The sequence below is a fragment of the Rhinatrema bivittatum genome, chromosome 2 (genome assembly GCF_901001135.1).
Source record: "Rhinatrema bivittatum chromosome 2, aRhiBiv1.1, whole genome shotgun sequence".
In the NCBI taxonomy this organism is placed as follows: domain Eukaryota; kingdom Metazoa; phylum Chordata; class Amphibia; order Gymnophiona; family Rhinatrematidae; genus Rhinatrema; species Rhinatrema bivittatum.
In genome coordinates, this window is record NC_042616.1 from 696,810,416 (window position 1) to 696,838,253 (window position 27,838).

Below are 27,838 nucleotides of genomic sequence, written 5' to 3' on the forward strand. Positions count from 1 at the left end.
CACAACTGGGGGCCTGCTATGGAAAACATTTGGTCTCTTATTTGTGTTAGGTTTATGTTCTGAGTAGAAGGCACCATTAGAAGTTCTTTGTTTTGTGATCTTAGGGTTCTCTGTGGTGAGTAATGCTGAAGTGTCACTCCTAATAAGCATGGGTTAGTATTGCTGATGATATTGAAAATAAAAGTTAATACTTTATAGTGAATTCTGGATTGTACAGGAAGCCAGTGCAGTGCCATCAGCGAGGGGGTGATGTTGTCAAATTTCCTTGTCCCTAGTAATAGTCTAGCAGAGGCATTTTGGAGTAACTGTAGTGGTTTTAGTAGGCCTGAAGGTAGGCCAGTAATAGGGAGTTGCAGTAGTTTAAGTTTGAAAATATTAGAGTTTGTAAGACAGTGTGGAAATCCTGGATTGTCGGTAGAGGTTTCAGCCAGTATAATATTCTCAGCTTGGAGTATCCTGTTTTTATTAATTTGTTTATATGCTTTTTCATAGTGAAGTTCTCATCGATCTGTATTCCTAGGTCTCATACTTGATCCGAGAGAATAATATTAATAATTCCTAGGTCTAGTGTAGGTGGTTTGATTATCGTTATATCTCTCCTTAACCACACAATTTCAATTTTTTGGGGGTTTAAAGTTAGTTTCAGTTGAGAAAGTTTTTGTTGTATTTCCTTCATGTATGTTGACAGAAGCAACAGTTTTTTCAAATGTTTTGTCAAAAGGGATGTAGAATTGTATGTCGTCTGCATATAGAAAGAAGCTGTTTCCTAGATTTGCTAGTAATGAGCATATAGGCAACAAATAAATGTTGAGCAGTGTGGCCGAGAGAGCTGAACCTTGGTGGATACCTGTATCAATTGGAAAAGTGTCAGATATTTGATTGTCCAGTTTGAATTCAAATGTCCTATCTTTTAGGAAGAAAGAGAACCATTTCTTAACATTTTCATCTATTCCAATTTCTCTCGATTGTTGGCATTGCAGGGTGTGGTCAACTGTGGTGAATGCTGCTGTAAGATCGATTAGTACCAGGATATATGATTCATTGTTGTCAAACCCCTGTAATACAGGGTCAGCTAAGGAAATGAGTAGAATTTCTATTGAGCAATTTTTTCTGAATCCGAATTGGTTTGGGTATAGTATATTATTGTCTTCTAGCTAGTTTACTAATTGTGTTAATACTGCTTTTTCTAGGACTTTAGCGATAAAAGGCAGGTTGGATATTGGTCAGTAATTGTCCCAATCGTTGATTCTGCCAGTTTTATTTTTTAGTAGTGTTTTAATTACAGCTTGTTTTGCCCGATCACGGACCAATCGTTCTGTTATCAAGTGATTCATTATGGTTATAAATATCGGAGTTATGTTATTTACTGTTATCAGAGCACTTGCAGGGATAGGGTCCGCTGGGTGGGTGGCAGGCTTCATTTTAGTGATGATTTGGTTTATTTCAAATTTCGATACTGGGTCGAATGAGTTCCATTTCACTTGACAAAACTTTTCTTTAGGCTCTATACTTTGTAAACTGATGGAGAATTGTGTTTTTAGATTATTGATTTTGTTTAGCAGTGATGTGGCATATTCACTGCATGAGTTCTTTGAAAACTCATAGTTATTAGAGACAGAGGAGGATAGGTCCTTGATTAGGTTTTTAACTGTTTTGAAGAGTAATTTAGAATTAAATATTACACCATGAATCTGTTTTGCTCAGTATTCTTTTTTACTTTATTGATTTCTTCACGGTATTTTGTTAATAGAGATTTGTATTTTCCTAGTGAATCTGTAGATTGCCATTTCTGCCATTGCTTTTCAGATTTTCTTAGGGTCTGTTTAGTATGTCTTAGCTCTTCGCTATACCAAGGTTTCTTTTGTTTAGTTGTGTTGCCTTCATTTTGGAATGTTTTTTTCTGGATTGGGCATAGGGTATCCACTATTTTATTGATGATTTTATCCAGGAGGCATTATCATGATCGAACTCATTTATATTATTTGTAATTGTTTCTTCAAGTATTTCCAGTTCTATCTTTTTTTGTACGTGAAGGATCGATTATTATGTATGTTTATTTTTTGTGTGATAAGGAGAGTTACTTCTGCTTTTATTAGCTGATGATCAGACCAAGACAGTATCTTGTGAGAAGAATTGATTATGCAGTTATTGTGATTGGCAAAAATTAGGTCAAGAATGTGTCCTACTTTATGAGTGGGTTTGGTTATAAATTGTGACCAACCCATGGCTTCCATAGTATCTAGAAAGATTTCTCATGCTGTAGATTTAGGTATGCTTTCTAAATGTAGGTTAAAGTCCCATACAATTAGAGTTGATTCAGGAGCTGGAAATGCTTTAGTGAAGATTTCAATTAAAGGTGAACAGTCTTTTTGGAATGTTCCGGGTGGGCAATAGATCAAACCAATATTTAGAAGTGGTGATTTTAGTGTTGCAACCTCATAGGGAGGGTTTATCTCAACTTTGTAGGGTTTAAGTTCAAGTTCTTTTTTACAAATTATTAATAGACCCCCACCTTTTCGTTTTTGTCTGGGTAAGTGAAAGATATTATAGTTGGGGTGATCGATTTGTTTTAGAAGAACATTATCACTATCTTTCAGCCTTGTTTTAGTAATGCAGAGGATAGAAGGATTTGGTTCCTCTAGTAGATCATTTATTAGTGGGATTTTTTTTAATAGCAATTGCACATTTAGTAATAGGAGAGTAAACATGAAATTGCAGAGGAGTTGTTACTTAACTTGGGATAGATCACGGTTTTGCTCTCTCTTTGCTTGTGTTTTGAAGTTCTCTGGCGCTTTCCATGTTTTCCACACCCTATGATGATTTCAATAAAGTGGACTGGCTCCATTTTATGTTATGTATGGTTAGGGCTGAGATTAAAATATACTTATTTCAGGATCAACTTCCAGCGTGATCGAAGGGGCACATAAAGGGGCAGGCTCTGTTTTTTAAATGAGTTGAAACTAATGAATATCTTTTGCTGGAAGTCCAAGGTACAGAATATTGTAGCAGTCTAACTTCGACATTATCATTGAATTGACCATTGTACTGTAAATCTTTTGTATTATGGAAGTGGTGGCTATGGCAAAGTAGTCTTAGATAGAGATGTGCATTGTTTGTTTCGATCAGTTTGGGCTTTGTTTTTGAGACCACGCAGGAAATTTCATTTTTCCCACAGTTCAGGGTTTTTTTTTCGGAGGTCCCGATTTTTGTGGGGAAAAATTCTGTTTGTTTTTTGTCGCCCCCGAACCATGACGAAATTAGACAATTTCATTGAAATTGTCTAATTCAGGGAAAAACAAATGCACATATCTAGTCTTAGACAAAAAAAAGTATTTTTCACTACTCCTGGAATGTGTTTGTCTAATTTTAAATTAGAATAAACAAAAATTCCTAAACTATGTGCCTGATCTGTACAAAGTGAGTCAATACCTAATCTGACTGACAGCTCAAATGTAAAGATGGTTTTCTTAGTTGGTACTGCGTTTTCAGCCCCTCTCCTTCCCTGTCCCTTCTGCAACATGCAGCATGTGCCAAGGATAGCCAGATAAGAAGAAGCAGAGAGCCAACCCATTCTCTATGCTCTTATTTATTTCTAAACTACATGAAACTTATATGGCGTGTAAAATTCCCATTTATTACATTTTAATCATTACATTACTGGAGATAAGCCATGAGACAATGAAGTGGTTAATGAGTTATTTATGTTTTCTGTGCCAAAGGCAGAGGTACTAGTGAGGTAGGAAGGCACCTGCCCTAGGGCCCTGCAGTGAATGGGGTCCCATCACTATAGCCAGCTCACATGTGGGACCCCTCCAGCAGAAGAAATCAACAAGTAGAGAGAAGACCTATGGTGGAAGGAGCACATTCAGTTGAAGCTGCCAGCTTTGAAACTTTATATTGCCATGCAGCCAGCACATTCAAAGTTCAATGCTTGCCCTTTCTCCCTGATGATCTCATGCACTGTGAGATTAGTAGGAAGAGAGGAAATTCTGGCTCAAGTTTTGAATCTGCAGCTGTGTGCTGGTACTCAGTTTTGGAATGGGCAGCAGCAGCTGAATGTGCTATTGTGGTTTGAATAATTGGGAAGAGGAATACATAGGAGCTGGATGCTAGGAAAGGTGAGGAAGGCAGGATACAGATACTAGGGAAGGGGAGTCACAAGAATTGGATGTTGGAGAGAGGACACACAAGAGGCAGATCCTGGGGAATGGGGAAGGAAGAAGCCAGATGCTGAGTAAAGAGAGAGGCAGCATCTGGATGTTGGGGAAAGGGAAGGGCTCATAGGAGTCAGATGTTGGGGAACTGGAGGGAAGCAGGATCTGGATGCTGGGGAAGGTGGAGACATAGGACATGAATATTGAGGAGGATAGATGCAAGAGTCATATGCTGAGGAAGGGAGGGAGTTAGAAGCCAGATAGAGAAAAGGGAGGCAGGAACCAGATGTCAGAAAAGGGGGATGCAGGAGCCAGAAGCTGGGGAGAGGATGAATACAGAGGATGGAAATGATGGACTAGAAAGTGGGTGAAAGACAGAATGGGAATAAGAAGCTGTGAAAGCAGTGAAGGGTGGGAATAGGAGGGCTGGAATGAGGGTGAAAGTGGGTGAAAGAGGGAGTGGATAATGGGTAGGTAGGTGAGAGGTGAAAACAATGAGAATGAGTACTAGAGGGTGAAAGAGAGAAGGAGGATGTTAGGCGCCCCAGCCACGGACCAATGCAGCTGATTCCCCTCACTTCCAGGGCCAGAAGCCTTGCTCCTGCCCTGTTCACAGCTGGCCTCTGTCCCCAACCTCGGTAGGCGCAGCCTGTTTCCATCTTCCTCCTGTCTCCTGACACCACTGCTGTGTCCAAGGTCCCCCCAGGCACATGCATGCACCGTTTCCTCCTATTTAAATGGCCTGCAGCAGGGAAGTCCCCATGGCCCAGAGTGATGACATCAGGCAAGGCAGGTATAAATACCCTGCTTTGCCATCTCTCCCTTGCTTCAGCAACAGGTCCTGCTCCCTCGTGAGCGCAAGTTGCTATGTTCCTGGTCTGATCCATTCCAGTTCCTTGACCTGGGTTCCTGCTCCAACTCCTCCTCCTCTCTGTACCTTCATTCCACCCCTGCTTCCTTTCCAGCTGCTTGTCCCCTTGGCTTGCTCTCTCGGTTCCTGACTCGGCTCGTCCCTGGATTTCACTTCGTCTGCTGCCTGTCCTGGCCTCCTGCCTGCCTACCATCTCTCTGTCCTTGGATTCTCCTGTCCTTGGATTCTCTGTCCTTGGATTCTCCTGTCCACTGCCGGCCCCGACTACTGGTATTTCTGACTTTGCTGCTATCTTCTGACTTTGTTGGATTGTCTTCACCTGGAGACCCTCTCCTATGTCCTGCTGGCCCCAGTACCCAAGGGCTCAACCTGCAGGGAACGTAAGTTGGTATAGGTGAAGGTCCAGTTGGGTCTCCACTTCTCCTGTATCCACCTCCCGATGATGAGAACCTATAGGGGACTCCCCTAAAGGTGGTGCCAACTTTGTCTCAGCTCAGGGGTCCACTCCACCTACAACAGAGGAGTGAAATCTAGCAATGAGTAGCTAAATGACAAGAGAGTGAGAAAAGGAGAAAAGAGATGAAAGTGAAAGCTGAATGGTAAGCAGATATAGGTAAGGAAGGAAAGAAGACAACAGGAGAGAGAAGAAATGGCAGATGGAAAAGAGACTCTGGAAAAGGACTAAATAGAAAACTAACAAGAAGAAAGGAGAAAAGAGAGACCATGACCAACATGATTAGAAAAATAAAATGTCCACAAATAAAGGTAGAAAAAAAGCATTTTAATTTCAGTCTCGCTCTCCTACCCCACCCTGAACCACCAAATCACCATGCTGCTGCTCTCATCACTCATGCATGCATGTGAAACATGGCACCCTTGCTTCCCCCTATGCTGCCCCACACACTTCCAATGCCCTAGGCAGCCACCTAGTCCCGTCTAATACTCGCACCAGGCCTGCTTGCTGTGGACATTGGAGGTTGGCTGTTTTGACCCATGGCCAGTGAACAGTGAGTGAAGCTGCTGATTTTGGAAAAGGGCTGTTTGGAGAGATGTTTTGAATCATCTATTTTTGGAAGATCTAGGGGTTTTGTTTTCCTCCTTGTTTATGATTGTTAATGAGGATAATCGTCCCTCCCTCTACGGGGAAAGGATAGTGGGGACTGTGGAAGCTGGGTCAGTAGAGGAAGAAGAGTTGCTAACAAATGCCCCATGGATTATTGCTTTATTACTTATGATTTTTATATTACTATTTATGATCATCCTTTTTAAGTTGGAATAAAGATTTTTAGTTGAACACCACTAACTGCCTCCAAGATTCCTTTTAGGGTACATTAGCCATAAAAAAGGATCAGCCACTGTAAGTACTCACTGACGTGGGTGTGTACATTTGGACTAAGTTGTGTTGCAAATTTCTGTACCAGGAGCCCCAGAGAGATAAACCTTCTCCCTGCCAGATTAACCCAGCATCCCAGGGCTAACGTTTAACACTCTGATATAGCAAGTGAATCAGGAATGAAGAAAAAGCCCTGGGATCTAGGTAGCCCCTTGAATTTAACACATCAGTGATCTGGGGGTCCTGCTACATTTGTGAGTATCCACCATTAAATCTCTGTCCATTTTATGTAATTACAAAGCCGATCTGTATATCATACTAACAATCTATTCTTTTTTACACTTATATCCTGCCTATTTGATTCCAAAGAATTGTCCATAGTTGCTGACAATACAATTCATACAAATACATTAAAATACAATTTAAAAAAATCACAAGAATTCAATATATAATTACAAACAATAATAATTTCCATCCTCCACTTTTGCATCTAGAAACTATAAACTTGAAGGCAATCTTAAAAATAAAATTTTGTATTTTATGTTATTATTCAAGATACCAGGAGTTTAACATATGCTAGTTCACCCCCTTCTGGCCATTTGAGCTGTGTTAACATTCTGAAATGTCAGCTACTCAGCTCTTTCACCAGAAACTGGCTCCTTTAAGCTGTTCCTGATCCAAGAAGCAGAAAAGGAAATGTAGGAGGCAGCTCGGACAGCTGTCAAATCTCCCAGAAGTTATGGGAGACTCGCATTATCTGCATGTATGCTGCCAGTTCCCCATATGAGAGACTGCAAAGAGATAGTGGAAAGATTTCTGTTCTACTACACTAACTTTTAAATAGGAGCATGGGCGCACGTGTGTACATTCATCGGCCTGTGCCAGGGGATGTGGCCATTTTATAACATTCTCACCAGTGAGGGTGGGATCACTAGAGTGAAGTTCTAGTTCTGGCATAAACTGGTTAGATGGAAAAAGTATCCCTAAGCAAAAAAAATCTGTGTTTCAAAAAGTCAAAACACTTCACAAATGTCAACTATAATCCAAATTCTCAAAAATCAAGTCTCTTGAGTTATTGGCCTCAACTCTCTAATTATATAAACCAACAAGGCATTTGTGGTCTGCTGACAAAAATATATTGCACATGCCAGCTCCTAGGCTAGCAAGCTTGATGTCACTAGAAATAGGGCTTTTTCTGTTACCAGCCCACAACTTTAGAACAACTTACAAGAGACACTTCGATTTGCATCAACTCTCAAATCATTTAAAAAAAAAAAAAAAACCCATTGAAAACTCATCTTTTTACCCTGGCTTTTAAAGACTCTGGAACTCCAGTATGATTTACAAAATTTTAGGGTTTCATGTAATATTTTTGTTACTTTTTATGTTAGTGTTACCTTTTTTTAGGATTATGTATGTAAAAAGTGTAAGCTGCTATGACCTGCTTTGAAACATGCAGGTTATACATTTTTTAGATAAATAAATATGATAACCAGAAGTGGTTAGAAGTACTAGGAAATGATGGAAACAGTGGAACGATGGTGTGAATGGATAAACATTGGAGTAACAAGGATAGTGTTATTTGAGGGAATCCAAGGGCCATTGGAGGGAATGATTGGAAGGACTTCAGTCAGAGGGGTTTGAGAGTGATATTGGCAGCTGGGTAACAAGAAAGAGAGGCAAGAAAAGTGTTTGTGGGCTAAGAGGAAAAAGGATGGGTAACTGAGGAACTGAGGGCAATTATGCAGACCAGTGGGGTGACTGAAAGGATCGAAAGTGATTTGAGGGTCTAAGGAAATGACAGGCACTGGAAGAAGTAAAGGGTTAAAGTTGATTGGATGGATAGTGGAGTTATTGAAGAAAAGTCACAGAGAAAACTGAGGGCTATACACACACACACTAATGGGAGAGATACACATATGCAAAATTAGGGGACAAACCCACAAGTCATAGAGCAACAATGCAAAGGGGATTCAGAAGCTTAATTTATTTATTTATTTATTTATTTATTTAACACTTTTTTATACCGACCTTCATAGTAATAACCATATCGGATCGGTTTACATAGAACAAGGGTATAACTGAAGCAATAAATAAAGTAATTTAACAATAGAGGTGAATAAGGCAAAGTTACATTTAACAAGGAGTAAAAACTTGGAAGCTTAAATAGCTGGAAGAAAGGTAAAGGCAGGAGGTAATTATAACATAATACAATAAAGAATATGTGTTAAAGCTTAAGGTGCTTTAACCTGGAAGTGCCAGAAAAGTGACTTATCACCAAAGATCATCCTTTTCCCTCTCCTCTCCAATAATGTTAAAAGATTCAAACCACTCTGCTGTGATTTGTAGCTAGTACTATCAGTATGTCACTCACCACAAAACAGAAAAGCAGAAGTCATGAAAATGGTATTGCAGCAAACATATTAGTTAAGGTCTGTCGCAAGACCACTAGGCAAAGCAAGGTGAGCTAGAAAGTTTAATTTGGTTTTACTTACAATGCTGCAATGGTTATTTGAAAGTTAAACAGTACAAGGATAATTTTCAAAGCCATTTGTATGAGTATGGATGTGCTCTCATTTGACATTCTGTTCATTGTTTAGTTTATTTCATTTTGAACACTTCTACAGCCAAATTAAAAAAAAAAAATCTCTAGGTTCAGTTCCTGGTCCTTCCCCCTGTCAACCCAACCTGCTTAAGCAAAGACCTGCGCCAACCTCCCCATAATCCAACCCTTACTCCATCATGGGTCTGCAGGTCTCCCAAGGGCTGGAGCTATAACCAATCATACCTGCCCCTTGCTCTTGCTTTCCAAAATGGCTGCCGGTGAACCCGGGGTCAGTGTCATTATATCTTACGGCAGTTTCTGGGATCGGAAAAGTCAGAGGGGTCTTGGGGGCCATGGGGGCTGTACTTTAAGAAGTTTTGTGGCTGGGAGAGAAGGGTGTACTTCTGTTTAGTTTAGTTTTTCAGGGTTTATTTTGTTGTTTATTTTGTTTTGAATAAATGAAACAAGAAATAAAAAGAAAAAAATGAAACAAAATGAAACAAAAATGAAACAAAACCCCAAATATTTTTCATGTGCACACCTCTATTAAATAGTAAGATACACTTGTAAATTGCCTATCTGAAAATTTCTTATCTACAATGCAGCTAAAAGTATATGTGCTGCTTCACAGCATGCATACTTTTAGCTGCATTTAGAGGAGCCAGTCCTAGAGACATGTTGAAGTCAGGGAGGATTTTAGATTACAGAACGAACTCTATGTACAATATTTTCCTTAGCAAAGCACCCACACAAAAAAAGTAGTACAAATGTCTGTCAATACATTTTGTCAATGCAAGTTTCAAAGTGAAAGAATGCACATATTTTCTTCTTAAAACTGGTGCATATTCCACACGTAGTGTTGCGTCCGTCGGTCTTTGACGGCTTCCCCCTGCCTACCGCTCTCTACTCTCGGCTCCTCCCGCTCACCTTGGACTGATGACCGCCGCGGCATCTGTTTGCCGTTCTCTCTGGCATCCCCGGACCGGCTTTGGTGCTGCCTCCCGCCATTCTCCTTCAAGGTACCTCTAGGGCACACGCGCGCATGCTGCCCTCATCTTTAACGCTACGTTGGCGCAAACCTCAGGGGCATCTCCCTGTTCTGATGTCACGTCTTCCGGGTATATCTGCCTACAGTATTTGCTAGCTTGGTGAGTTAGCAACAGGATTCATACGGATGGGATTCGCTCTCCGTCCTAAGCTACTCTGCCACTCCAGCTCTTTCTGGAACTCTTACTACCCTTCGGGTCTCTAACGGGGTACCCGCTCCTCGGGGGCCTCTCTGCTTCTTTCAGGTGCTATCAGGAAACCGGTACTCGCTCCTTGAGGGCCCATGTTCCCTGAGTCGCTGCCTGCAACCTCTACCCTTCTACTTGGAAGAACTAACTTACAGTTACCATCAGTGAGTACAGATGCCATCTCTCTCCACAGTACTGCTTCACTGGAATCAGGTACTCGCTCCTCGAGGGCCTGCTCTCTGCTCCGGTGCCAGACCTCTCATCTAGTGGAATCTCTGTTACTGCTAAGTGAGTACAATGCTATCGAGTCTCTCTGCTCTAAGGGACCAGGTACTCGCTTCTCGAGGGCCTGCTCTCCCTATCTCGGAGCTTCTCCTATTTCTACATTGGGACTCTGATTGCTAATTCTATTGTGTGCTCATAACTCTCAGTCTCTTTCCACTACAGCACTGCCTTGCAGAGGATCCGCTGTTCCAGCATTCTGTGTGAGACGCGCCCAGCCGGGCTCTACAACCACTACTCACTACTGCCACCTCTGGTGGTTACTTAAACTGTCTAATAAAAGATTCAGATCTGTGTTTGTCTGTCCGGAGTCTAGCCTGACACTGTGGAATATGTCCTAAAGTGCACAGCATAAAATTGCTATATATTCTTTTTTAAGTTTGACCCAGCAGTTGCTTCCTGCTCCTTTGCACTCTCGCTCACTCAGAACCAGGATCCTAGTGCCATGAGCTTTCATTTGCAAATATCTAGAGATTTCTTCCCCAATTTTATATTCTCCATTTGCATACAGTACAAAGTCTAAGACATTGCAATGATGGCCTTGGACTAGGGGTTCTGCACAAGAGTTCCTGTCAGGACTCTGCAATCATGGGCCCTGAGTCTGGCCTAATTCTCACCCTTGAGCAATGATCAAGACTCCCTCTACCTGTCTCAGCAGCATCCCCAGCCACAGCTGCTTGATGAGCAGGCAACTCAACTCAGAAACTGAAGCAAGGACCTTACACCCAGCAATGTATAACGCTACCATTGAGCCACCGGACTAGCCCACCCCCTATGTTTTTATTTAATTTTAAACTACATGGAAGGAAGACAACCAATGGGACACTATGATTCCAGATTATAAATTATTTTGATCTGTAGGCCAGACCAAAATAGTGTAGGGGGTGGCACTATAAGTGAAAAATGACCTATAGTCAAGCATAATAAAAATGCTGCAGAAAACAAAATTCACTGTGGACACCTTATAGAAATTCTATGTGCGCCGGTAAGAATATAGCAGTGGGTGAATATTACCAGCCTCCTGGCCAAAATGAAGAAACAGACTATGAAATGCTAACTGAAATTTAAAAAGTAAATACATTTGGTAAAACAAAGATAATGGGAGATTTAAATTACACTGGTATTGATTGGTTCAGTGTCTCATTGGAACATGCTAGAGAGGTTAAGTTTTTAGATGCTATAAGTGACTGATGAGAGGGGCAGCTACTTTAGATCTACTCCTCAGCTACTTTAGATCTCGTCCTTTTACAAGGGGTTACAGTGGTGAAGGTGCTAAGTAAAAGTGATCATAATGCAATCAAATTTGACATATTCACTGGAGGGAGGACATTAAGTAAAGCTACTACAGTAGCATATAACTTAAAAGGAGACTATGACAGAATGTGGAAATTAGGAAAAACTATAAGGAGCAGTTGCAAGGATTTAAAGTGCATGAGGTATGGACATTGTTTAAAAATACCATTTTGGAAGCTCAGATAAAATGTATTCTTTGCATTCAGAAAGGATGAAGGAAGACCAAATGATTGCTAGTGTGTTTAATAGTGAGGTAAAAGAAGCAGTTAAAGCTAAAAGTACATTGTTCAATAAATGGGAAGTAAACCCAAATGAAGAAAATAGAAAAGAGCAAAAGCACTAGCAAGTTAGATGTAAAACAGTAGTTAGACAGGCCAAGCGTGACTTTGAGAAAAAGCTTGCCAGACCACCAAAAACTAATAATAAAATCGTTTTCAAGCATATTCAAAGCAAAAAGCCTGTGAGGAAGTCAATTAGGTTGCTAGATGACCGAGGGGCTAAAGGGCTGCTCAGGGAGGACCTCCATTAAACTAATGACCAGCAAATTCAAAACAGATCTTAGAAATTACTTTTTAACTCAGTGTATTATCAAGCTGTGGAATCTACTTCCAGAGGATGTGATGAAGGTGACTAGCACAATGGGGTTTAAAAGAGGTTTGGACAAGTAAGTTTCTGGAGAAAAAGTTCCTGGGGGTGAGTAACAGGAATTAGATCTACTTTATGGGATTTGTCAGGTATTTGTGACTTAGATTGGGTACAGTCAGAGGCAGGATGCTGAGCTCAATGGTCTTTGGTCTGGCCCAGCATGGCAATTCTTATGTTTTTATGATATTTACATGGAATGTAAGATACTCATGTATTATATGTTAATGATCCCATTCCTAAGACATGAAACAATGAAATGATTCATGAGAGTTATTTACACCTTTTGGGCTTGTTTTTTCAAAGTTCTTTATCCACATACAACCCTGCTTTATGCATGTAAATTGCATAAAATACAGGTGAAACACAATTTCATGTGTACTTTTACCTGAATTCACAAGAGGCATTCTGAGGGGCAGAGTCATGCTGGGGAAAGGATTTAAGCTCATACTTTTCATTTTTGGAAGTATGCATATAAATGAACATGCTTCAGGCAGGGTGTAACTTTCTGCATGAATGTCCGCATGCATATCTAGTCAATCCTGTGAATATTCAAAGCAAAACTTTGTGCATAAATCTGCTTGGAAATTTGGGGATAAAACCTGGGGGATAAAGTATCCACAGATTTTGGTCCTATGTGGGCTGTTTAAAAATTATCCTTTTTGTGCCTATGTTCATGTGTCAAGGATGAGGGTAGCAGAGATAAGATCTGGACAGGCACTGGCAGGCAAAGCAAATTGGCCTGCTAAGATTTGAAACTGGCATTCAGGATTCTATCAAGCCAGTGCAATAAAGTGTGAATAAAAAACATGTGTCCAAACTGGGCGTACATTTTTACACGCAAGCACATCCACCTCTCCTGTGCACTCAATGCAACATGCAAATGAGCTACCGTGTTAAAACAGTGCATCCCTGGTGCATCCATGGCATCAGGCACCCAGGAGATGTGGCTGTGCGCGAGTTAGAAAAACGGATGCTCAATTTACGAGCGTCCATTTTGTCCTGCGGCACCTATTTTACCAGCATAATATGCATGCACAATATGCATGGCCTGAAGCATGCACATTGTGGGTGTATATTGTGTGCCCTAAAAAAAATTTTTTATATCAAGATTTTTTTTTTTTTTGCATGGTCCTGCTTTCTGTGGTTCTTCCTACTTAGAACTATGATGATAATAATTAGAAGGAACCACAGAAAAGCAGGGTTTTTTTTTATTTTAATTTGAGCCCTTGAATTGTGGGAAGACTTTACATCTGCTCTAGGGCAGGCATAACATTTTACAGGTTAAAAAGTGTGCCTTGGGTGCATGGGGATTTTTTGCATTGTGGAATAATAACTAATAGCCTCATCTTCATGGCATTTACATGTGATGAGCACTATTATCTATGCCTTTGGATGTGCATTTTGAATCTGCTGATCCCTTTATTGGATTTGGGGTTATGGACACTTGTGCAAAACATGCGTCCAATTGCTCGTTAAGTTGTGCGCTAGACTGGGAGCACTTTATTGCATCAGCCCCCATGAGTTTAACAGATGTTAGTTCACCCCCTTCTGGCTATTTACACTATGCTAATATTCATACCATTCACATAAAAAAAAATAGCACTTTAGTAAAAATTCCTGCTCTGCAAATGTTTACCACTCACTCCTGATAGTCCACTGAATCAAATCAATCAAATCCAAAACTTTAAAATGATTGTTTTTCTGCTGCTTCTACTACTGCTTCTATTTATCATTTCTAAAGCACTAGTAGCCATATGTAGAGCTGTACATCGGAGACAGTCCCTGCTCCATGGAGTTTACAATCTAGTCAAGACAGTTATATATGAGAACCAAGTTTATGAAAAGTGTTTTTATTTTAAAGCAGTGTTCAAATTTAAAGGTAGCTTCAAAAAGGTGAGAGTTTTTAAACTGAATTTGAATATGGCCAGACAGGGAGCATAACACACAAAGTCAAGAACATGGTGCATCAAGGAGGTAAGCATGGAATTGGAAGCTGGCAGTGGAGGAAATGTGCACAGATAAGAAAGACCTGCCTGATGAATGGGTTTTGTGCCACCACTTTATCTAATTAAAGACTTTATTTTGAACAAGTGGTGAGTGAAGAGTGAGTCTTTCTTGTGAATGACCAGTGTGCACAAGAGACCTTGTAAGCAGAACAATTCCCAAGGGCCCTGAAAACTGTATTTGTCCGCCTGTGTGGGAACCCCAAGATGGTAAAGGAAACTTTTGTGCCTATGACCAGGGCCAGAGCTTCGGGGGCTACATTAGGAAAAGGGAACTCAAATATAAGTACAGAGAGAAGATCTCAGGAAGGGGAGATGAGAAAGAGAAGGTGAGAGGATCAAGGATGGGGAGGGAAAGGGAGGAGGACCAGGAATGTGGTGAGGAGAAGGTGAGAGGACTGGGATGGGGGAGAAGTGTGAAAAGATAAAGGGAGTGGGGGAGGAAAGGGAGAGAAAACCAAAGATGGGGAATACGGGAGATGTGAACAATCAAGGAAGGCGGAGAAGATTAGGAATCTAGCATGGGGGAAGAGGAGGGATAGGGAGGAAGGTTCTGGGACTGAGGAAAGAGAAGAAGGAGTAGAAGTGGCTGGAAGTGGATTTTAGAATCTAGGGAGCAGGGAGAGGTAGGAAGGAAGGGAGTTTCCAGCATCTGAGGGATAGAATCTGAGATCAAGGGTGAGAGGATCTGAAATGAACTGGGGGGAGAGGTGAGGAAGGAGGTATTTGTCTCTGCCATGCTTTAGAGTCCTCCTCCCCCTTATATCTCCTCTAACTTCCCATCAAATATGGCACACAGACCCAGTACCAATCTCTTCTCTCTCACATACACAATTATATCCCCCTCCCCCATGTCTCTCTCACACACACGTACACCTCCCAGTCCATCCCCTTTCATTCCCCAGCTTCTCTCCTCACTTGTAATGAACCTTTACTCAGCCCCTCCTAATCTCCCCAAAATGATTCCTTTTAGCTCTATCTGCTCCAGGCTCACATCCTCCCATCTTGTTCCTGAATGGCAGTAGGAGAGGGGCTATTTTAGGAAGCAAGGTAGCTCTTCCTTTCTCTGCTATGTTCACCTCGTCTCCTCCTGTTCCATGCATGCTGCCTGGGAGAGGAGGGATTGGATCAGGAAGCAGAGGACTATTCTTTGCTGAGTGAGATTCAGTACAGCTGGATGGCAGCAAATCTTCAGCCAGTCTGCTGCCACCAGATTTTTGCCACCCTAAGCACAGGCCTAATGTGCCTGTTGACAACCCTAGGCTTGCTCCAAGGAGCAGAGACTTTCTCTTATGTATCTCTTTACAGTGTGGCATCCATCTGGTAAGTGCTATACAAATCATGATAACAATAATAATAATAATTTCCCATGTTTATTGATGGGCTGTGGCTGGTGCTCTTTGCTGGGAGCATCAAGGCCTCTCCATGCTCTCCTTATGTAGTTCAGGCAGTTCAAGACAGCAGTAAGATGAGTGGGAAGGAAGGGAGAGGAAGTGGAGTCACAAGAGGCAGCTAATTTGAACAATTGCCCATGGCAGCAATAAAACTTGCAATGGCCATAAATTCAAGCAGGTACCTGAGACTAGGTCACAGTAATGCTAGTGGGAGGAACAGTAACCCTAGTCCCCTGATACTAGCAGAAATAAAATAAATACAATACAATGCATAAATTCTAATAAGGAGTCAAACACTGCTGTACATTATGGGAAGACCCCAAAATGTGTTATCCGTTTCACTTCTAGTCATATAAGATATTTTGAGTGGGGTAGACCTCAGGATTCTCATAGTTTAAGGTTTATCTACAATCTTTCAACTGCTTGAGTGTATAATACCAAGGAATGACCATAGGATAGCATTTGTTATAGGTAGGGCCTATATGATATCTTAATGTTGTGAATACGGGGTGGTGCGTTGGTCCCCTTAAGAGTGTAGGTTGAGTTGATTGGTGAAAAATGTGTCCTAGATATTGGGGAATTTGGTGGTAGTTGGCACCCTCTAGGATGGAGCTGGCAGAGAAAGGGACCTCCAGGATATTGAGAGCCTGAAGTAGCCAGTCCATGAACTGGCAGGGCCAAGGGATTCTTCCAATATGGAAAGCGTCCTGCAGAGGCTTTTTCCTGAAGGGAAACAGCCTCAGGCCAATGTGGTAAAGAACAATTTCCTCCAAAGAACAATAGAGAGCTAAAGCATTTCTTCCACTAGAGAGAGAAGCTGGCATGGGTAGAAGAAAGGATTGATCCAATATGAGGAGGGCTGCAGTGAGTTCCAAAGAATAGAAGAGATCAGGGAACCTTAACCCCTGCTAGAAGAATGGAGAGGGAAATATGTGAAGTTCAAGAGGTCCAAGTTGGTGTGAGTAACAGCATGGGGTATAGAATGAGAGGCCCCAAGACCAAGGGATGTAACCCAAATGTCCCATATTGAAGTTTATGTTTAAAAAGATGATGAATCTGGGAGTTATATGCCTGTTACTTAATTATTGGTTTACTGTATGTTATGGTTGGTTGGAATGAGATGAGAAGTGTATCTAACATGGGGGATTATAAGTACTGTAATAGGAAGAGATGTAAACCATACATTCCAGAAAAGTGCTGATGTGAAGAGATGGGAGGTTTAATGCTGTTCAAGTGAAGACGGAGAGACTGGCACTTTTATCTCTGAGGATGACTTATTGCGTACTGTAGGGGATTCTTATCTGACTATTGCATCCCATGAATTCTGAGTACTTAGTATTATATTCCTACCCAATTATAATCCTGTATATACTAACTGGCTGTAAAATAAGAAATAAAGTTGAGAGTTTTGGGTTTGTCAGAATATGACATAGCTTTCTTGTGATGTTTTATTGTGCCAGTACTAAGGGAATAGCTATCGGGGCCAGGGATCATGTAGAGAAGGTGATGGGTATTTTCCTTGAGCATTCAAGGGAATAAGGGCTATCCCTGTTCTTTCTATCCAAGTCTACTTCACATCTGCATGCCCTCTAAATTTGAAAGTCTGACCTCTTTCACATAATATCAGCACCTAGTGTGAGTTGAAGTTACAGATTATTCTAGCTTGAATGTAAAAAATAAAGGTAGAGTTGCAGAAATCCACTGCTTGTTCTTGGGATAAGCAGTTTGGATTCTGTCTATCCCTTGGGATCCTGACAGGTACGTATGGCCTGGTTTTGGCCACTGTTGGAAACAGGATACTGGATTTGATGGACCCTTGGTCTGACCCATTATGGCAAATCTTATGTTCTTAAGAGATGAAATAACTTAGTTATTGGTTATCTTTGTATAAAACAATAAGATAATTCTTGACAAGTACTCTGTGCTGCTTTCCTTAGACTTTTCTATGTTGGAGCACGAGAAGGTCATTTACCATCCAGTCTGAGTTTGATTCATGTGGACAGTTTCACACCAGTGCCTGCTCTCGTCTTTAATGTAAGTAGCTTTCTTCTTTTCTCATCTAAGATTGGGAAACTTTAACTTAGAGCATAAAGTCACTGATTACTAACCTTTCAATGCAAATGTCACTGCCCCAATTCAAAGCAGAAAGAGTTCTGACTCAGAATGGCTTTAAAATCTGAGATATTGTTCAATACTGCTATAATTTTATAAAGATATACAATGATATTATACTGACAACGCAATTGGCAGTGATTATAACTGGATGTATTAGATTATTTATATTAATATTCACCTGAATAGTATTTTTCTCTCTCATTATCTACTATTTATATAAATGTGGCACTCAGATTTGTATACTGGAGTACATGGCAGCTGGGAAAGAACAGTCATATTTTTCCAGGCCAATTAATATACAGCCCTATGTAAATATGTATAAGCAATTACATATAGATGGACAGGTGTTGTTAATGGAGACATTTCTTATAATGCAGCAACCACACTTTGAAGCTGAACAATGTTATTCAAATTAGAAATGTTTTCTAATATAGTTTTCCATTTGTATTACAAAAGCACTAAAAATAATATAACTATAATTTAGAAAGCATTTGTATTCTTATTTTAGGGGTTAATGACTCTGATTTACCTTCTTGTGGAAGATATATTTATACTTATCAATTACTACAGCTTCAGCTACTGGCTGTTTGTTGGACTGTCTATTGCTGGGTTAATAGTCTTGCGATTCACACAGCCTGATAGGCCAAGGCCTGTAAAAGTAAGTAGCTAAGTGAGAAGATACTGTAATAAGAAATGACAAGATATTGTAACATTAAGCTTTCTGTTGATATGTTTCAGGTTTCCTTCTTGACAATGTGTCAGTTCAATAATGTTGCTTCTTCTGTCCATGGGATATATGTAAATTAGGGACATTCCCAGAAAAAATTACATCTCATTATTTTGTTTGGTTTTGCCATATGTTGTCCTTTCATTCATTTTGTTTCTCAGGTGATTGTATGTCATTTATTTTGTTATGTTGTTTATTTTGTTTCTATTGATGCATCCTATTTTTTATTTATTTATATGAATTTATTTAAAAAACATTTATATTCCACATTCATAAAGCCTGTTCGAAGGAGATCACAAATAAAAACATACATAAGTACAATCTAAAAGGACAAGACTAAAATAAAAATAAACACAGAAAATAGCCAAAAATACCTCAGAAACAATTGTTAAGGCTTTGCTTTGTTATTTCACATAAGGGATCTAACGCTAAAAAGCCTGTGTGAAAAAAATATGTCTTTAAGGTTTTCCAAAGCATATTAGGACAGGCTATTAACCGAAGCTGCTCAGGCAACGAATTCCAAATTTGAGAACCAATGATAGAAAAAGTTTTTTCCCTAGTGAAAACAAGATGTACTAGTTTTGGAGACTGAACCTCTAACAGATATTTGCTCACATATCGCAATGGTCAGGAAGGTTTGTATATACATAGCATAAAGCTTTCCAAGGAACAGATTCAGAAAGCAACAGCTTATGGATAACTGAAGCAAACTTGAATTTAATCTGCCTCTGGGTAGGTAACCAGTGCAAGGATGCCAGAACATAGGAATTAACATAGGAATTTTCTATCCAAGTTTTATGAAACTTGCTAGCAGGCATCAATAGTAGTAGCACTCTAAGGCCACCAACAGGTACAAAGTCTGGTATGAACACTTCATAGCACTGCAAGAGGGACAAAGTGACCAAATAGTGTGCTCAAATACCTCAAGGTACTGAAAGAAGGGCAAAGCAGCACAAATAGTAGCATGAACAGCCTGAGGCACCTTGAGAGGGGCAAAGCAGCGTGAGCAGTAGAATCAACATCCCAAGGCACTGAGTGAAGGGTAAGCAGGAAGAAGAGTGGCATCAAAACCCCTATGCATAGAGTGCAGCGCAAAGCAGCAAAAAAAGTGGCATCAGCAAGGTGCTGAACCAAGAGAATGACAAGGCAGCAGCAACAAGAGTGGAAATAAGATCCCTAGGCATCTAGAGAGGGGCAGGGGAAGAGAAGTTTTACAATTTTTTAAATTAAATTCAATTCAATTTTGTTTTTGATTTGGGGCAAAAACACCCCAGTGGAGTCAAGAGAGAGGCAAGGAAATAGATACAAGTCAGGTAGCAGTAGCAGAAGCAAGAGTGCACAGCAGGTCACTGAATCAAGAGTGACAGAACCGCAGGAGCAGGCTGGGCAGCCTCTATACAGCAAGTGCAAAACATTCTTGAATTATAGAGAACAAACTTCAGCCCTCTTTTACTTAATTGTGGAATGATACAGAAATGTGAAATAGCACTGCAAAAGAATGCCAAGACAGGGCACTTAAGGCAACCATAACAAACTTTCCTGATTTTTGTGCTTTCATGTTATGTTATAAACATGCTTTCTCCAACCACATTGTTTTGAGTTGACTAATATTTGAAGTATAAACATGTGAGCTTGCTAATCAAAGAAAGCAGTCATAACTGAGGAAGGCTTGCAAATAGCGCTGCAAAGTCTGCTTTTTTTCCAGCCTGGTTTGGAGTCACCCTTTCAGCAGTCTCATGTTAGAATGCACAGTGAATACTGCCGTAAATGAAGCCAGGCTTGAGTTGGTTACTTTTAAGCAGGATCACAATTGTTCAGATCTAATCCAGTCCCCTGTGTACCAGCTTAGGTCTATCTAGGTCATACTTTGCTTCACAACTCAGAAGAAATAGGGATCTATATGTAATCCTTGGTTAGCTGAACTTGGATAGTAGTTCCAGAGCCCATATCTTAAATCACACGGTAAACTTCTCTACATGTTAAAAGGTGTTTCTTCAAGTTTTCTCTGAGCAGAAGGAAAGATAACTTTTAAGGCCCTTCGCATTGCAAACTTAAATCCCAGTCTCAGGCCATTGGAGCAGCAGAGATGAAAACAGCATGGATGATCATTAAAGTCACTTTACAATAAAAACACACTGAATGCTTTGATGGCTTCCATCAATACTTTCACTGATAAGTTGTAAAATGATGAAAAGAGTCTTTACAGCTGTTTTATTCATTCGTTGATGGTACAAGTGCTTTTAAATAAAATTTGTGAATTCTTAAAGTCTTGTTTAAAGTTTAAGCTGCTTAAGCCAATTGATTCAGTTTTTATTGGGGGGGGGGGTTTCCAACCCATTGGCACAGGGCAAGTTAAAATAATTGCCTCCCTCCTAATGTTTTCCTCTGTCATTTATTTCCTACCTCCTCCATGATGTTCTCTCCTCTGAACTCCTTAGTTTCACCATAGTATCTGAATCGCAAGTAACTCTCTTCTTTTCCCTTCCAGTATCAGAAAGATACTTCTGCTACTTCTAGAAATCTCGAGTGTTCCCGGGCCCTGAAGGGGGTCCATTCCAACTCCTTTCTCCCCTCTCACCTTCTTCTCCTCTGGATGGCTGAAAAGTCATCCTTCTTCTCAGATCCTGATGATCTTAGATTCCTCTTTCATGAAGGGAACCTCTCCAAATGATGTTAAACCAGCACATAAATTAACTTTGTTAATGTGTATTCATAATTAAAATAAATATATTTAAAAATAGCAAAGGGATTGGGAGGGTGGAAAGAAATTCCCATCCAACTAAACAGCTTTGACTCAAATAACAGAAAAACCAGAGAACAGCCAAAACGTGCTGCCTCTGTGAAAAAAACTAGAATGCACACCCTAAACTGATGGGACTTATCAAAAACTCTCTTTCGCATGGGAAAATTAATCACCTATATTATTACTTTGCCTCTTCCGCATTGACTTTAGTATCTTTATTTATTTTATTTATTTAACATTTTTTTATATACCGATAGCCGTGTGCACATCGTAATGGTTACAGGGAACAGGCAGCAGGCCAGAAAAAGGCAAAGCTGTTACATAGAACGCATAAGTGTAACATATGAATATAATTAATTGAACATAGGCGAAATATTTGATGGAAAAGAAGCAAAAACATTAACTTAGCATTAAAGTAACATTAACAATCTGGTAAGTAATAGCATTAAATAACATATGAAAGTATTTGACTTGGTCTTATAATAACATATGAAGGTATTTGGATAATAAATAACTTATGATGGTATTTGACTTGGTCTTATGATACTACATAAATTGAGGTGCAAGTTGGGGTGGGATGCTATAGAAAGTTCAGGAGAGGGAGATTTAGGGGCAACTCCTACTATACTGTCTCTATAATTGATTACATTTTTTGATTATTTAGCCTACTATTTTAATTTATTATTTTATGTACATTATGAAACTATGTAGCTACTTCCGTTCTTCTTTTGGAAATGCAAATATTTTTAAGTAAATATTTGCGAACTACTGTAAACCGATTTGATATGCTTGCATGAAAATTCGGTATATAAAAATTATTAAATAAATAAATAAAATAAATAAATAATGGTACATTCTGTCTGACTTCTAGTAAGGAGCTGACTGGTTCCTTACATATATATGATCCAAACAAACTTTTAAATGCAGCATGCCATTTATCTTGCATTTTGAATGAGTCTGACATCACAGCTTATTGTTACAAATCTGAAGTGAAAGATCTTGAAAAGATATCTATATGTCTGGGTTTTTGTTAACAAAATTTGTAATTCATTTTTTAGTTTCATTTTATATTCATGTATTGCATAATATTTTTGCATCTACAGCTTAGTCTCTTCTTCCCTGTGGTGTACTGTTTGTGTACCCTCTTCCTGGTAATAGTACCTCTATATGGTGCAACTGTTGATTCGCTAATTGGAATTGGAATAGCCCTCTCTGGCATCCCTGCATATTTCTTGGGAGTCTATTTACCTGCAGAAAAGAGGCCAAAATGTCTCAACAGGTTCTTTGGTAAGTTAATGTGTTTTTTATTTGCAGATAAACAAATGTATTTTTTCTGGTATATAGTAAAATAATAGATGATGGCAGAAAAGACCAATTACCCCATCTGGTCTGCCCAGCTATTCCTGTCCAAATTGCCGAGGATATATATCAGCTACCAGCCATACAGCATGCCCGCTTCAATCACTCCTTATCCAAGATAGCTTTGGTTGTCTTCCTCCTTTACACTCTACCATCTTGGGTAGATGAGTATACAATGATTTCCACATTTGTCTGAAACATGGGAGAGGGCATTCTCAACAGCAGGACACACCTTCTGGAACTCACTACCTCATGAATTATGAAATATGGTAGACAGAAAAATTTAAGAAAGCTCTCAAAACATTTCTTTTTAAGAGGGCATTCGAAAGCACTTAGGGGCAGATTTTAAAACCTGCGCGCGGGCACAGATTTGTTCGCGCAACCCGGCGTGAGCAAATCTACGCCCGATTTTATAACATGCGCGTGCGGCCGCACGCATGTTATAAAATCCAGGGTCAGTGTGTGCAAGGGGGTGCACAATTGTGCAACATGCGTGCGCCGAGCCGTGCAACCTGCCTCCGTTCCCTCCGAGGCCGCTCCGATTTCCACCCCCCCGCACCTTCCCCTCCCTTCCCCTACCTAACCCGCCCCCAGCCCTACCTAGAACCCCCCCTTACCTTTATTGAAGAAGTTACGCCTCCCTCCCAGCAGGCGTACCTTACGCGCACTGGCCAATGGCCGGCCTGCGATCCCGGGCACAGCAGCAAATGGCCGCTGTGTCTGGAGGCTCAGGCCACGCCACACCCCCGGACCACCCTGGACCGCCCACGCCCCACCCCTTTTTGCAAGCCCCGGGACATACGTGCGTCCCGGGGCTTGTGCGCGCCGCCGAGCCTATGCAAGATAGGCTCGGCACGCACAGGGGCAGGCAGAGGCAGCTTTTCAGGGGTTATGCGAGTATCTTATGCGTGTAATCCTTTGAAAATCTGCCCCATAATTCCTTCAGGTTTTTGTTATAGTTTTAATATTATTTCTATCTTGAGCAGCATGCAGAATGCATATATTTGCTTTTCTCTGTTATTTCACTTGAGTAAATACTGTCAAATCATGATTTGTTTCTATTATGCATGTTAGCAGCCCTGGACTATATGGAGAGCAAGGGTTAAAAATCTTTTAAATAAATAAATTCAACATCTCCTATTTGGTTCACACCTAGGACATTTCCCAGTTTTAACCACAAGACTTTGAAATAATCTAAATGCCCAAGCATCAGGCCTGCTAGGTCTCTGTGACCTTTCCAGTTGGTACTTTGTCATCAACAAACCAACACATTGACCTGTCCAGTCTCTTCATTGTTATAGCATTTTTTACATAATTGCATAATGTATATAATTGCATATTTACAAGTATAATTATAATTAATAACCATCGTATTTCATTTCTATATATAGCATTTGGGACCCCCACTGAAATGTTTCATTTGATTACTATTAGTCCTAGAAAGACTGGCTATGGTCGACCTGCAGACAGACCCAAACAACTCCCTAATTTGTAGGTTACTACTAGTTCTACCAGCCTGCTAACTGCAGTTGACCTGCCAGACAGACGCAGCAGATCTCCTAATTTGTAGCCTTGTTAGACAAACCCAGCTACTAGCCTTTTCTTTTTCATCCATACTCTTGAGTTGTAGTCTGCTTGTACTATCATTGATACTCCTACATCCTGCAGTGTCGCTAGGTTGTGCCTCTGCTATATCATTCAATTTTTGCAACTAAGGATAGCCTGCACGTATCCCATTTCTTCTTGAAGTCTGTTACTGAAGAGTACTCAGAAGGGTGTTCTTTCCTTGAAAAGCATTTCCTGAGGTTGATCCTGAGTCTATTCCATCATATCCTATGTCACTTATTCTAGACTTTCTTTCAACTGGAAAAGCTTTACTTCTTGTTCACTATTAATACCATTCTGTTATTTTAATGTATCTATCATAACTCCCTGATATACACAGTTAGGTTCTTTAGTCACATCTCATTGAGCTTTTTGATTCAGACCCAGTACCATTTTCGTGGCTCTTTTTCTGGATGTCCTCCATTTTACCTATATCTTTCTGGAAAATCAGCCTCCAGAAGTGGATATAATGCTCCAGGTAAGATTTCATTAATAATCTGTTCAACAGCATATTCACTTCCTCTTTTCTATCCATCCTATCATCCCTCCTGTTCTGACCACTGCCTTATCACATTAGTTTGCTACCATGAAATCAGTGGGTAACAGCACCCTGAGGTCTGTTTCCTGCATCACATCATAGAAATGCATAACTCTGAATTGTTTTTATATTGAAGCAGGCAATTGGTTGAATGCTCCTTGAGCTTTCTTAGATCATTTCTCATACTGGGCTAAGGTAATAAAACAGGAGTTTAATTTTACCATGGGTTTTGGCTAACATGTATCATACAAACTAGTACTACTGCAGAATGTAGTAAGTTCTTGGAATGTAAATCAAGCAGGAGTAAAAAAAAAATAAGCATACTAAATGAAAAATATGTGCTATAATTGTGAGTTAACCTGAAAATCCATACTAATGGAAAAAAGTGCTTTAAAAACCGTAATAAGGAACCTGAAGTTGGAAGGAGGGTGATCAAAATGGCTTTGTATCCTGATTTGGTTACACTCTTTTTTTCTTTTTGTAACACTTCAAAGCAGATTAAATTGAGATACAATAAATATTTTCTTTACCCCAGAGGGTTTACAATCTAAATTTCTGCCTAAGGCAATGGAGGATGAAATAACTTGACCAAGGACTCAAGGAGTCACTTTAGGATTTGAATGCTGGTTGCGCTGGTTTTCAGCCTGCTGCTCTAACCATTAGTCTACTCCTCTACTCCAATCTTGTATGCAAGGCCATCTGGGCAAGGTATGCCAAGTAAAATCAAAATGTAAGCTCTCTGGGCAGCGCATCTATAGCCAAGTAGTATGTAATATGTAATTTGGCGCTGTGCATCCTGACTAGGATATAAAATTTTCTTATGTTCTTATAATAGACTTAGTTTTTGGGTACTTGCCAGGTTCTTATGGCCTGGATTAGCCTCTGTTGGAAACAGGATGCTGGGCTTGATGGACCCTTGGTCTGACCCAGTATGGCATGTTCTTATGTTCTTTCTTATGTTCTTAAAAATATGCAAAGTGTATGGCTGTAGGTGACCATTCCAGAGAGTTTACACTTTCATTTCACTTGCCCAAATGGCTTTGCATGCAAGAATGTGCTCAATTCAAGATGCAATCTTACATGCAAGGCCATTGAATAATAGAGCCAGTGCATACTGTTCATCTGTAGAGGCCCAACCTAAAAAGCTTAATGCTTTGATTTTACATACCATACCTTGCCACAATGGGGTAGGCACCTACAGCTGAATAGTATACACTGGCATTATAGCACAATAGCAATGTATGTGAGATTATGTGGGTGTGTATGTATGTATTCGTGTATGAACACTTTCTTTCTCCCTCTTGCATTTTCCACTTTGTAGCCCTTCCTTCCCTCCTCCCCCCCCCCCCCCCCCCATGTAGAGGGGGTTAGTGTTGTAGGTGGGGTGTGTTGGGTGATGGAGATATCAGTGATGGGGGTGGGAGGAAGTGTCAGGGTGTATGTGTGTGCGTGTTTGTATGGCTGGGGACAATTGAAAATGCTTTGGCTGGTACAATGCTGGAAATTCAGCTCCTAGTTCTGAGGTGGAGGAAAGGTTAACTCATATTTCTGGTGGCAAGGCCAATGGCATTTAAAGACAATCTCCTGCCTGAGGCTAAGAATGAAATGGCACCCCCCTCTCCCAAGATGCAACATAGATGAAATTACCAAGAGAGCCAAGGTGGATGGGGATCCCCCTTACAGTCTGGCCATGTAATGCTGGGGAAAGGGAGAAGCAGGAGGCATAGTTCCCAGAGAAGTGACAGATAGTGTATCAGTGATAATATTCCTAGGAAGCTGGCAACCTGCCACACTGCAGGAACTCTATGACCTGCCTTCCATCTTTCCTCAACACAAGAATAGATATTCTGCTGGAATGTAAGGCTCTTATCACATTTCTTAATGGAAGTATAAAGTGACCATCATACGATGTCTCTTAGTGTGAACGGCTTATAAGTGAAGCCTTTGGAGCACAAGGACTAATTTAATCATCGGTCACTTATACTACGTCCATATATTCTCCTGGCTGAAGTTGTGAGTACCTCAGAGAAATGCACGACTAGATCTCCAAGGCAGGCAGTCTTTGGTGTGGTCCTGAAGTCTATCCTCTGACACTGCAGGGTTATGGAGTATACAACTCCTTCTTCAGGGAGCTTCAGGAAAGTGATGCTGACTTTGAGTGAGGTCAGCTTGCCTATAAGTGCTGTGCAGAAGAAAATGGAAATGAAAATGAGCCCATTAATGCAGCATAAACGCTTTCAATTTAATGTATGGCTTGAGAACGGAAGAGAAACACTTACAAAGTTACTCAGGTATAGTCAGCTGTACGCACTGGTGTTGAAAGTTATCCTCGCTACAACAACAATGATTAAGACGAAAGAATTCTTGAAATCATTTGAAAAAAACTTGTTGCTTTATAAGACATACATGTGCTGAGCTGCGTGTTGCCTGCTACAATTTCTCTTTTCCGCGGCTGACAGCTTTGCTGCTTCTAAAACGTCGTATTTAAGGGAAATCCATCGGCTATGTGGTTGAGAGCAGGAAATGACATATGCCGAGGCATATCCGATTATGGAGAGTGCCATATAAGGAAAATAACGGCGACAATCTTGCAGCCATTTTGCTAATGGTCCTAATATGGGAAATGACATCAGCAAACTCCAGAGAGGAGTCCTGCGGCCATTTCTTTTTTAAAAAACACTGTCAGTGGAACGGCTTGTGGATGACTAACAAAGGTAGGCAAGGGATATCAGCGAATTACCGGCAAGTAAAAAATGATATTAGAAAATGAATGGTGTCAGGAACTCAGCAGCCGTTTTTACAGAAAAGGATGTTCATATGAGCGAATACCATTCAACTTTCTCATTTAATCCTAAGGGTTCTGTGGATCATAGGCAAAAGATCCATTGATTCTCCTTATAGTTTAGAAGAGATGTTCTGTCACCTCCTCTCCAATGAGGGGGTATGTGTTCAAGAAAGGCCCATGTGAATTCATCAAATTTATGTCCAAGTTGGAT

The 27,838-nt window shown here is 40.4% G+C and overlaps 1 protein-coding gene across 3 annotated transcripts in view; it reads left to right on the forward strand.

The window, feature by feature from the left end:
• SLC7A13 (solute carrier family 7 member 13) overlaps positions 1 to 27,838 on the forward strand; it is a 147,402-nt gene that overhangs the window by 103,137 nt on the left and 16,427 nt on the right. For all 3 annotated transcript variants that reach the window (XM_029591621.1, XM_029591623.1, XM_029591622.1), the window contains exons 7-9: positions 17,693 to 17,789; positions 18,379 to 18,528; positions 22,444 to 22,627. In XM_029591621.1, coding sequence (XP_029447481.1) covers positions 17,693 to 17,789; positions 18,379 to 18,528; positions 22,444 to 22,627 — 431 coding nt within the window. The remainder of the gene's footprint in view (positions 1 to 17,692; positions 17,790 to 18,378; positions 18,529 to 22,443; positions 22,628 to 27,838) is intronic.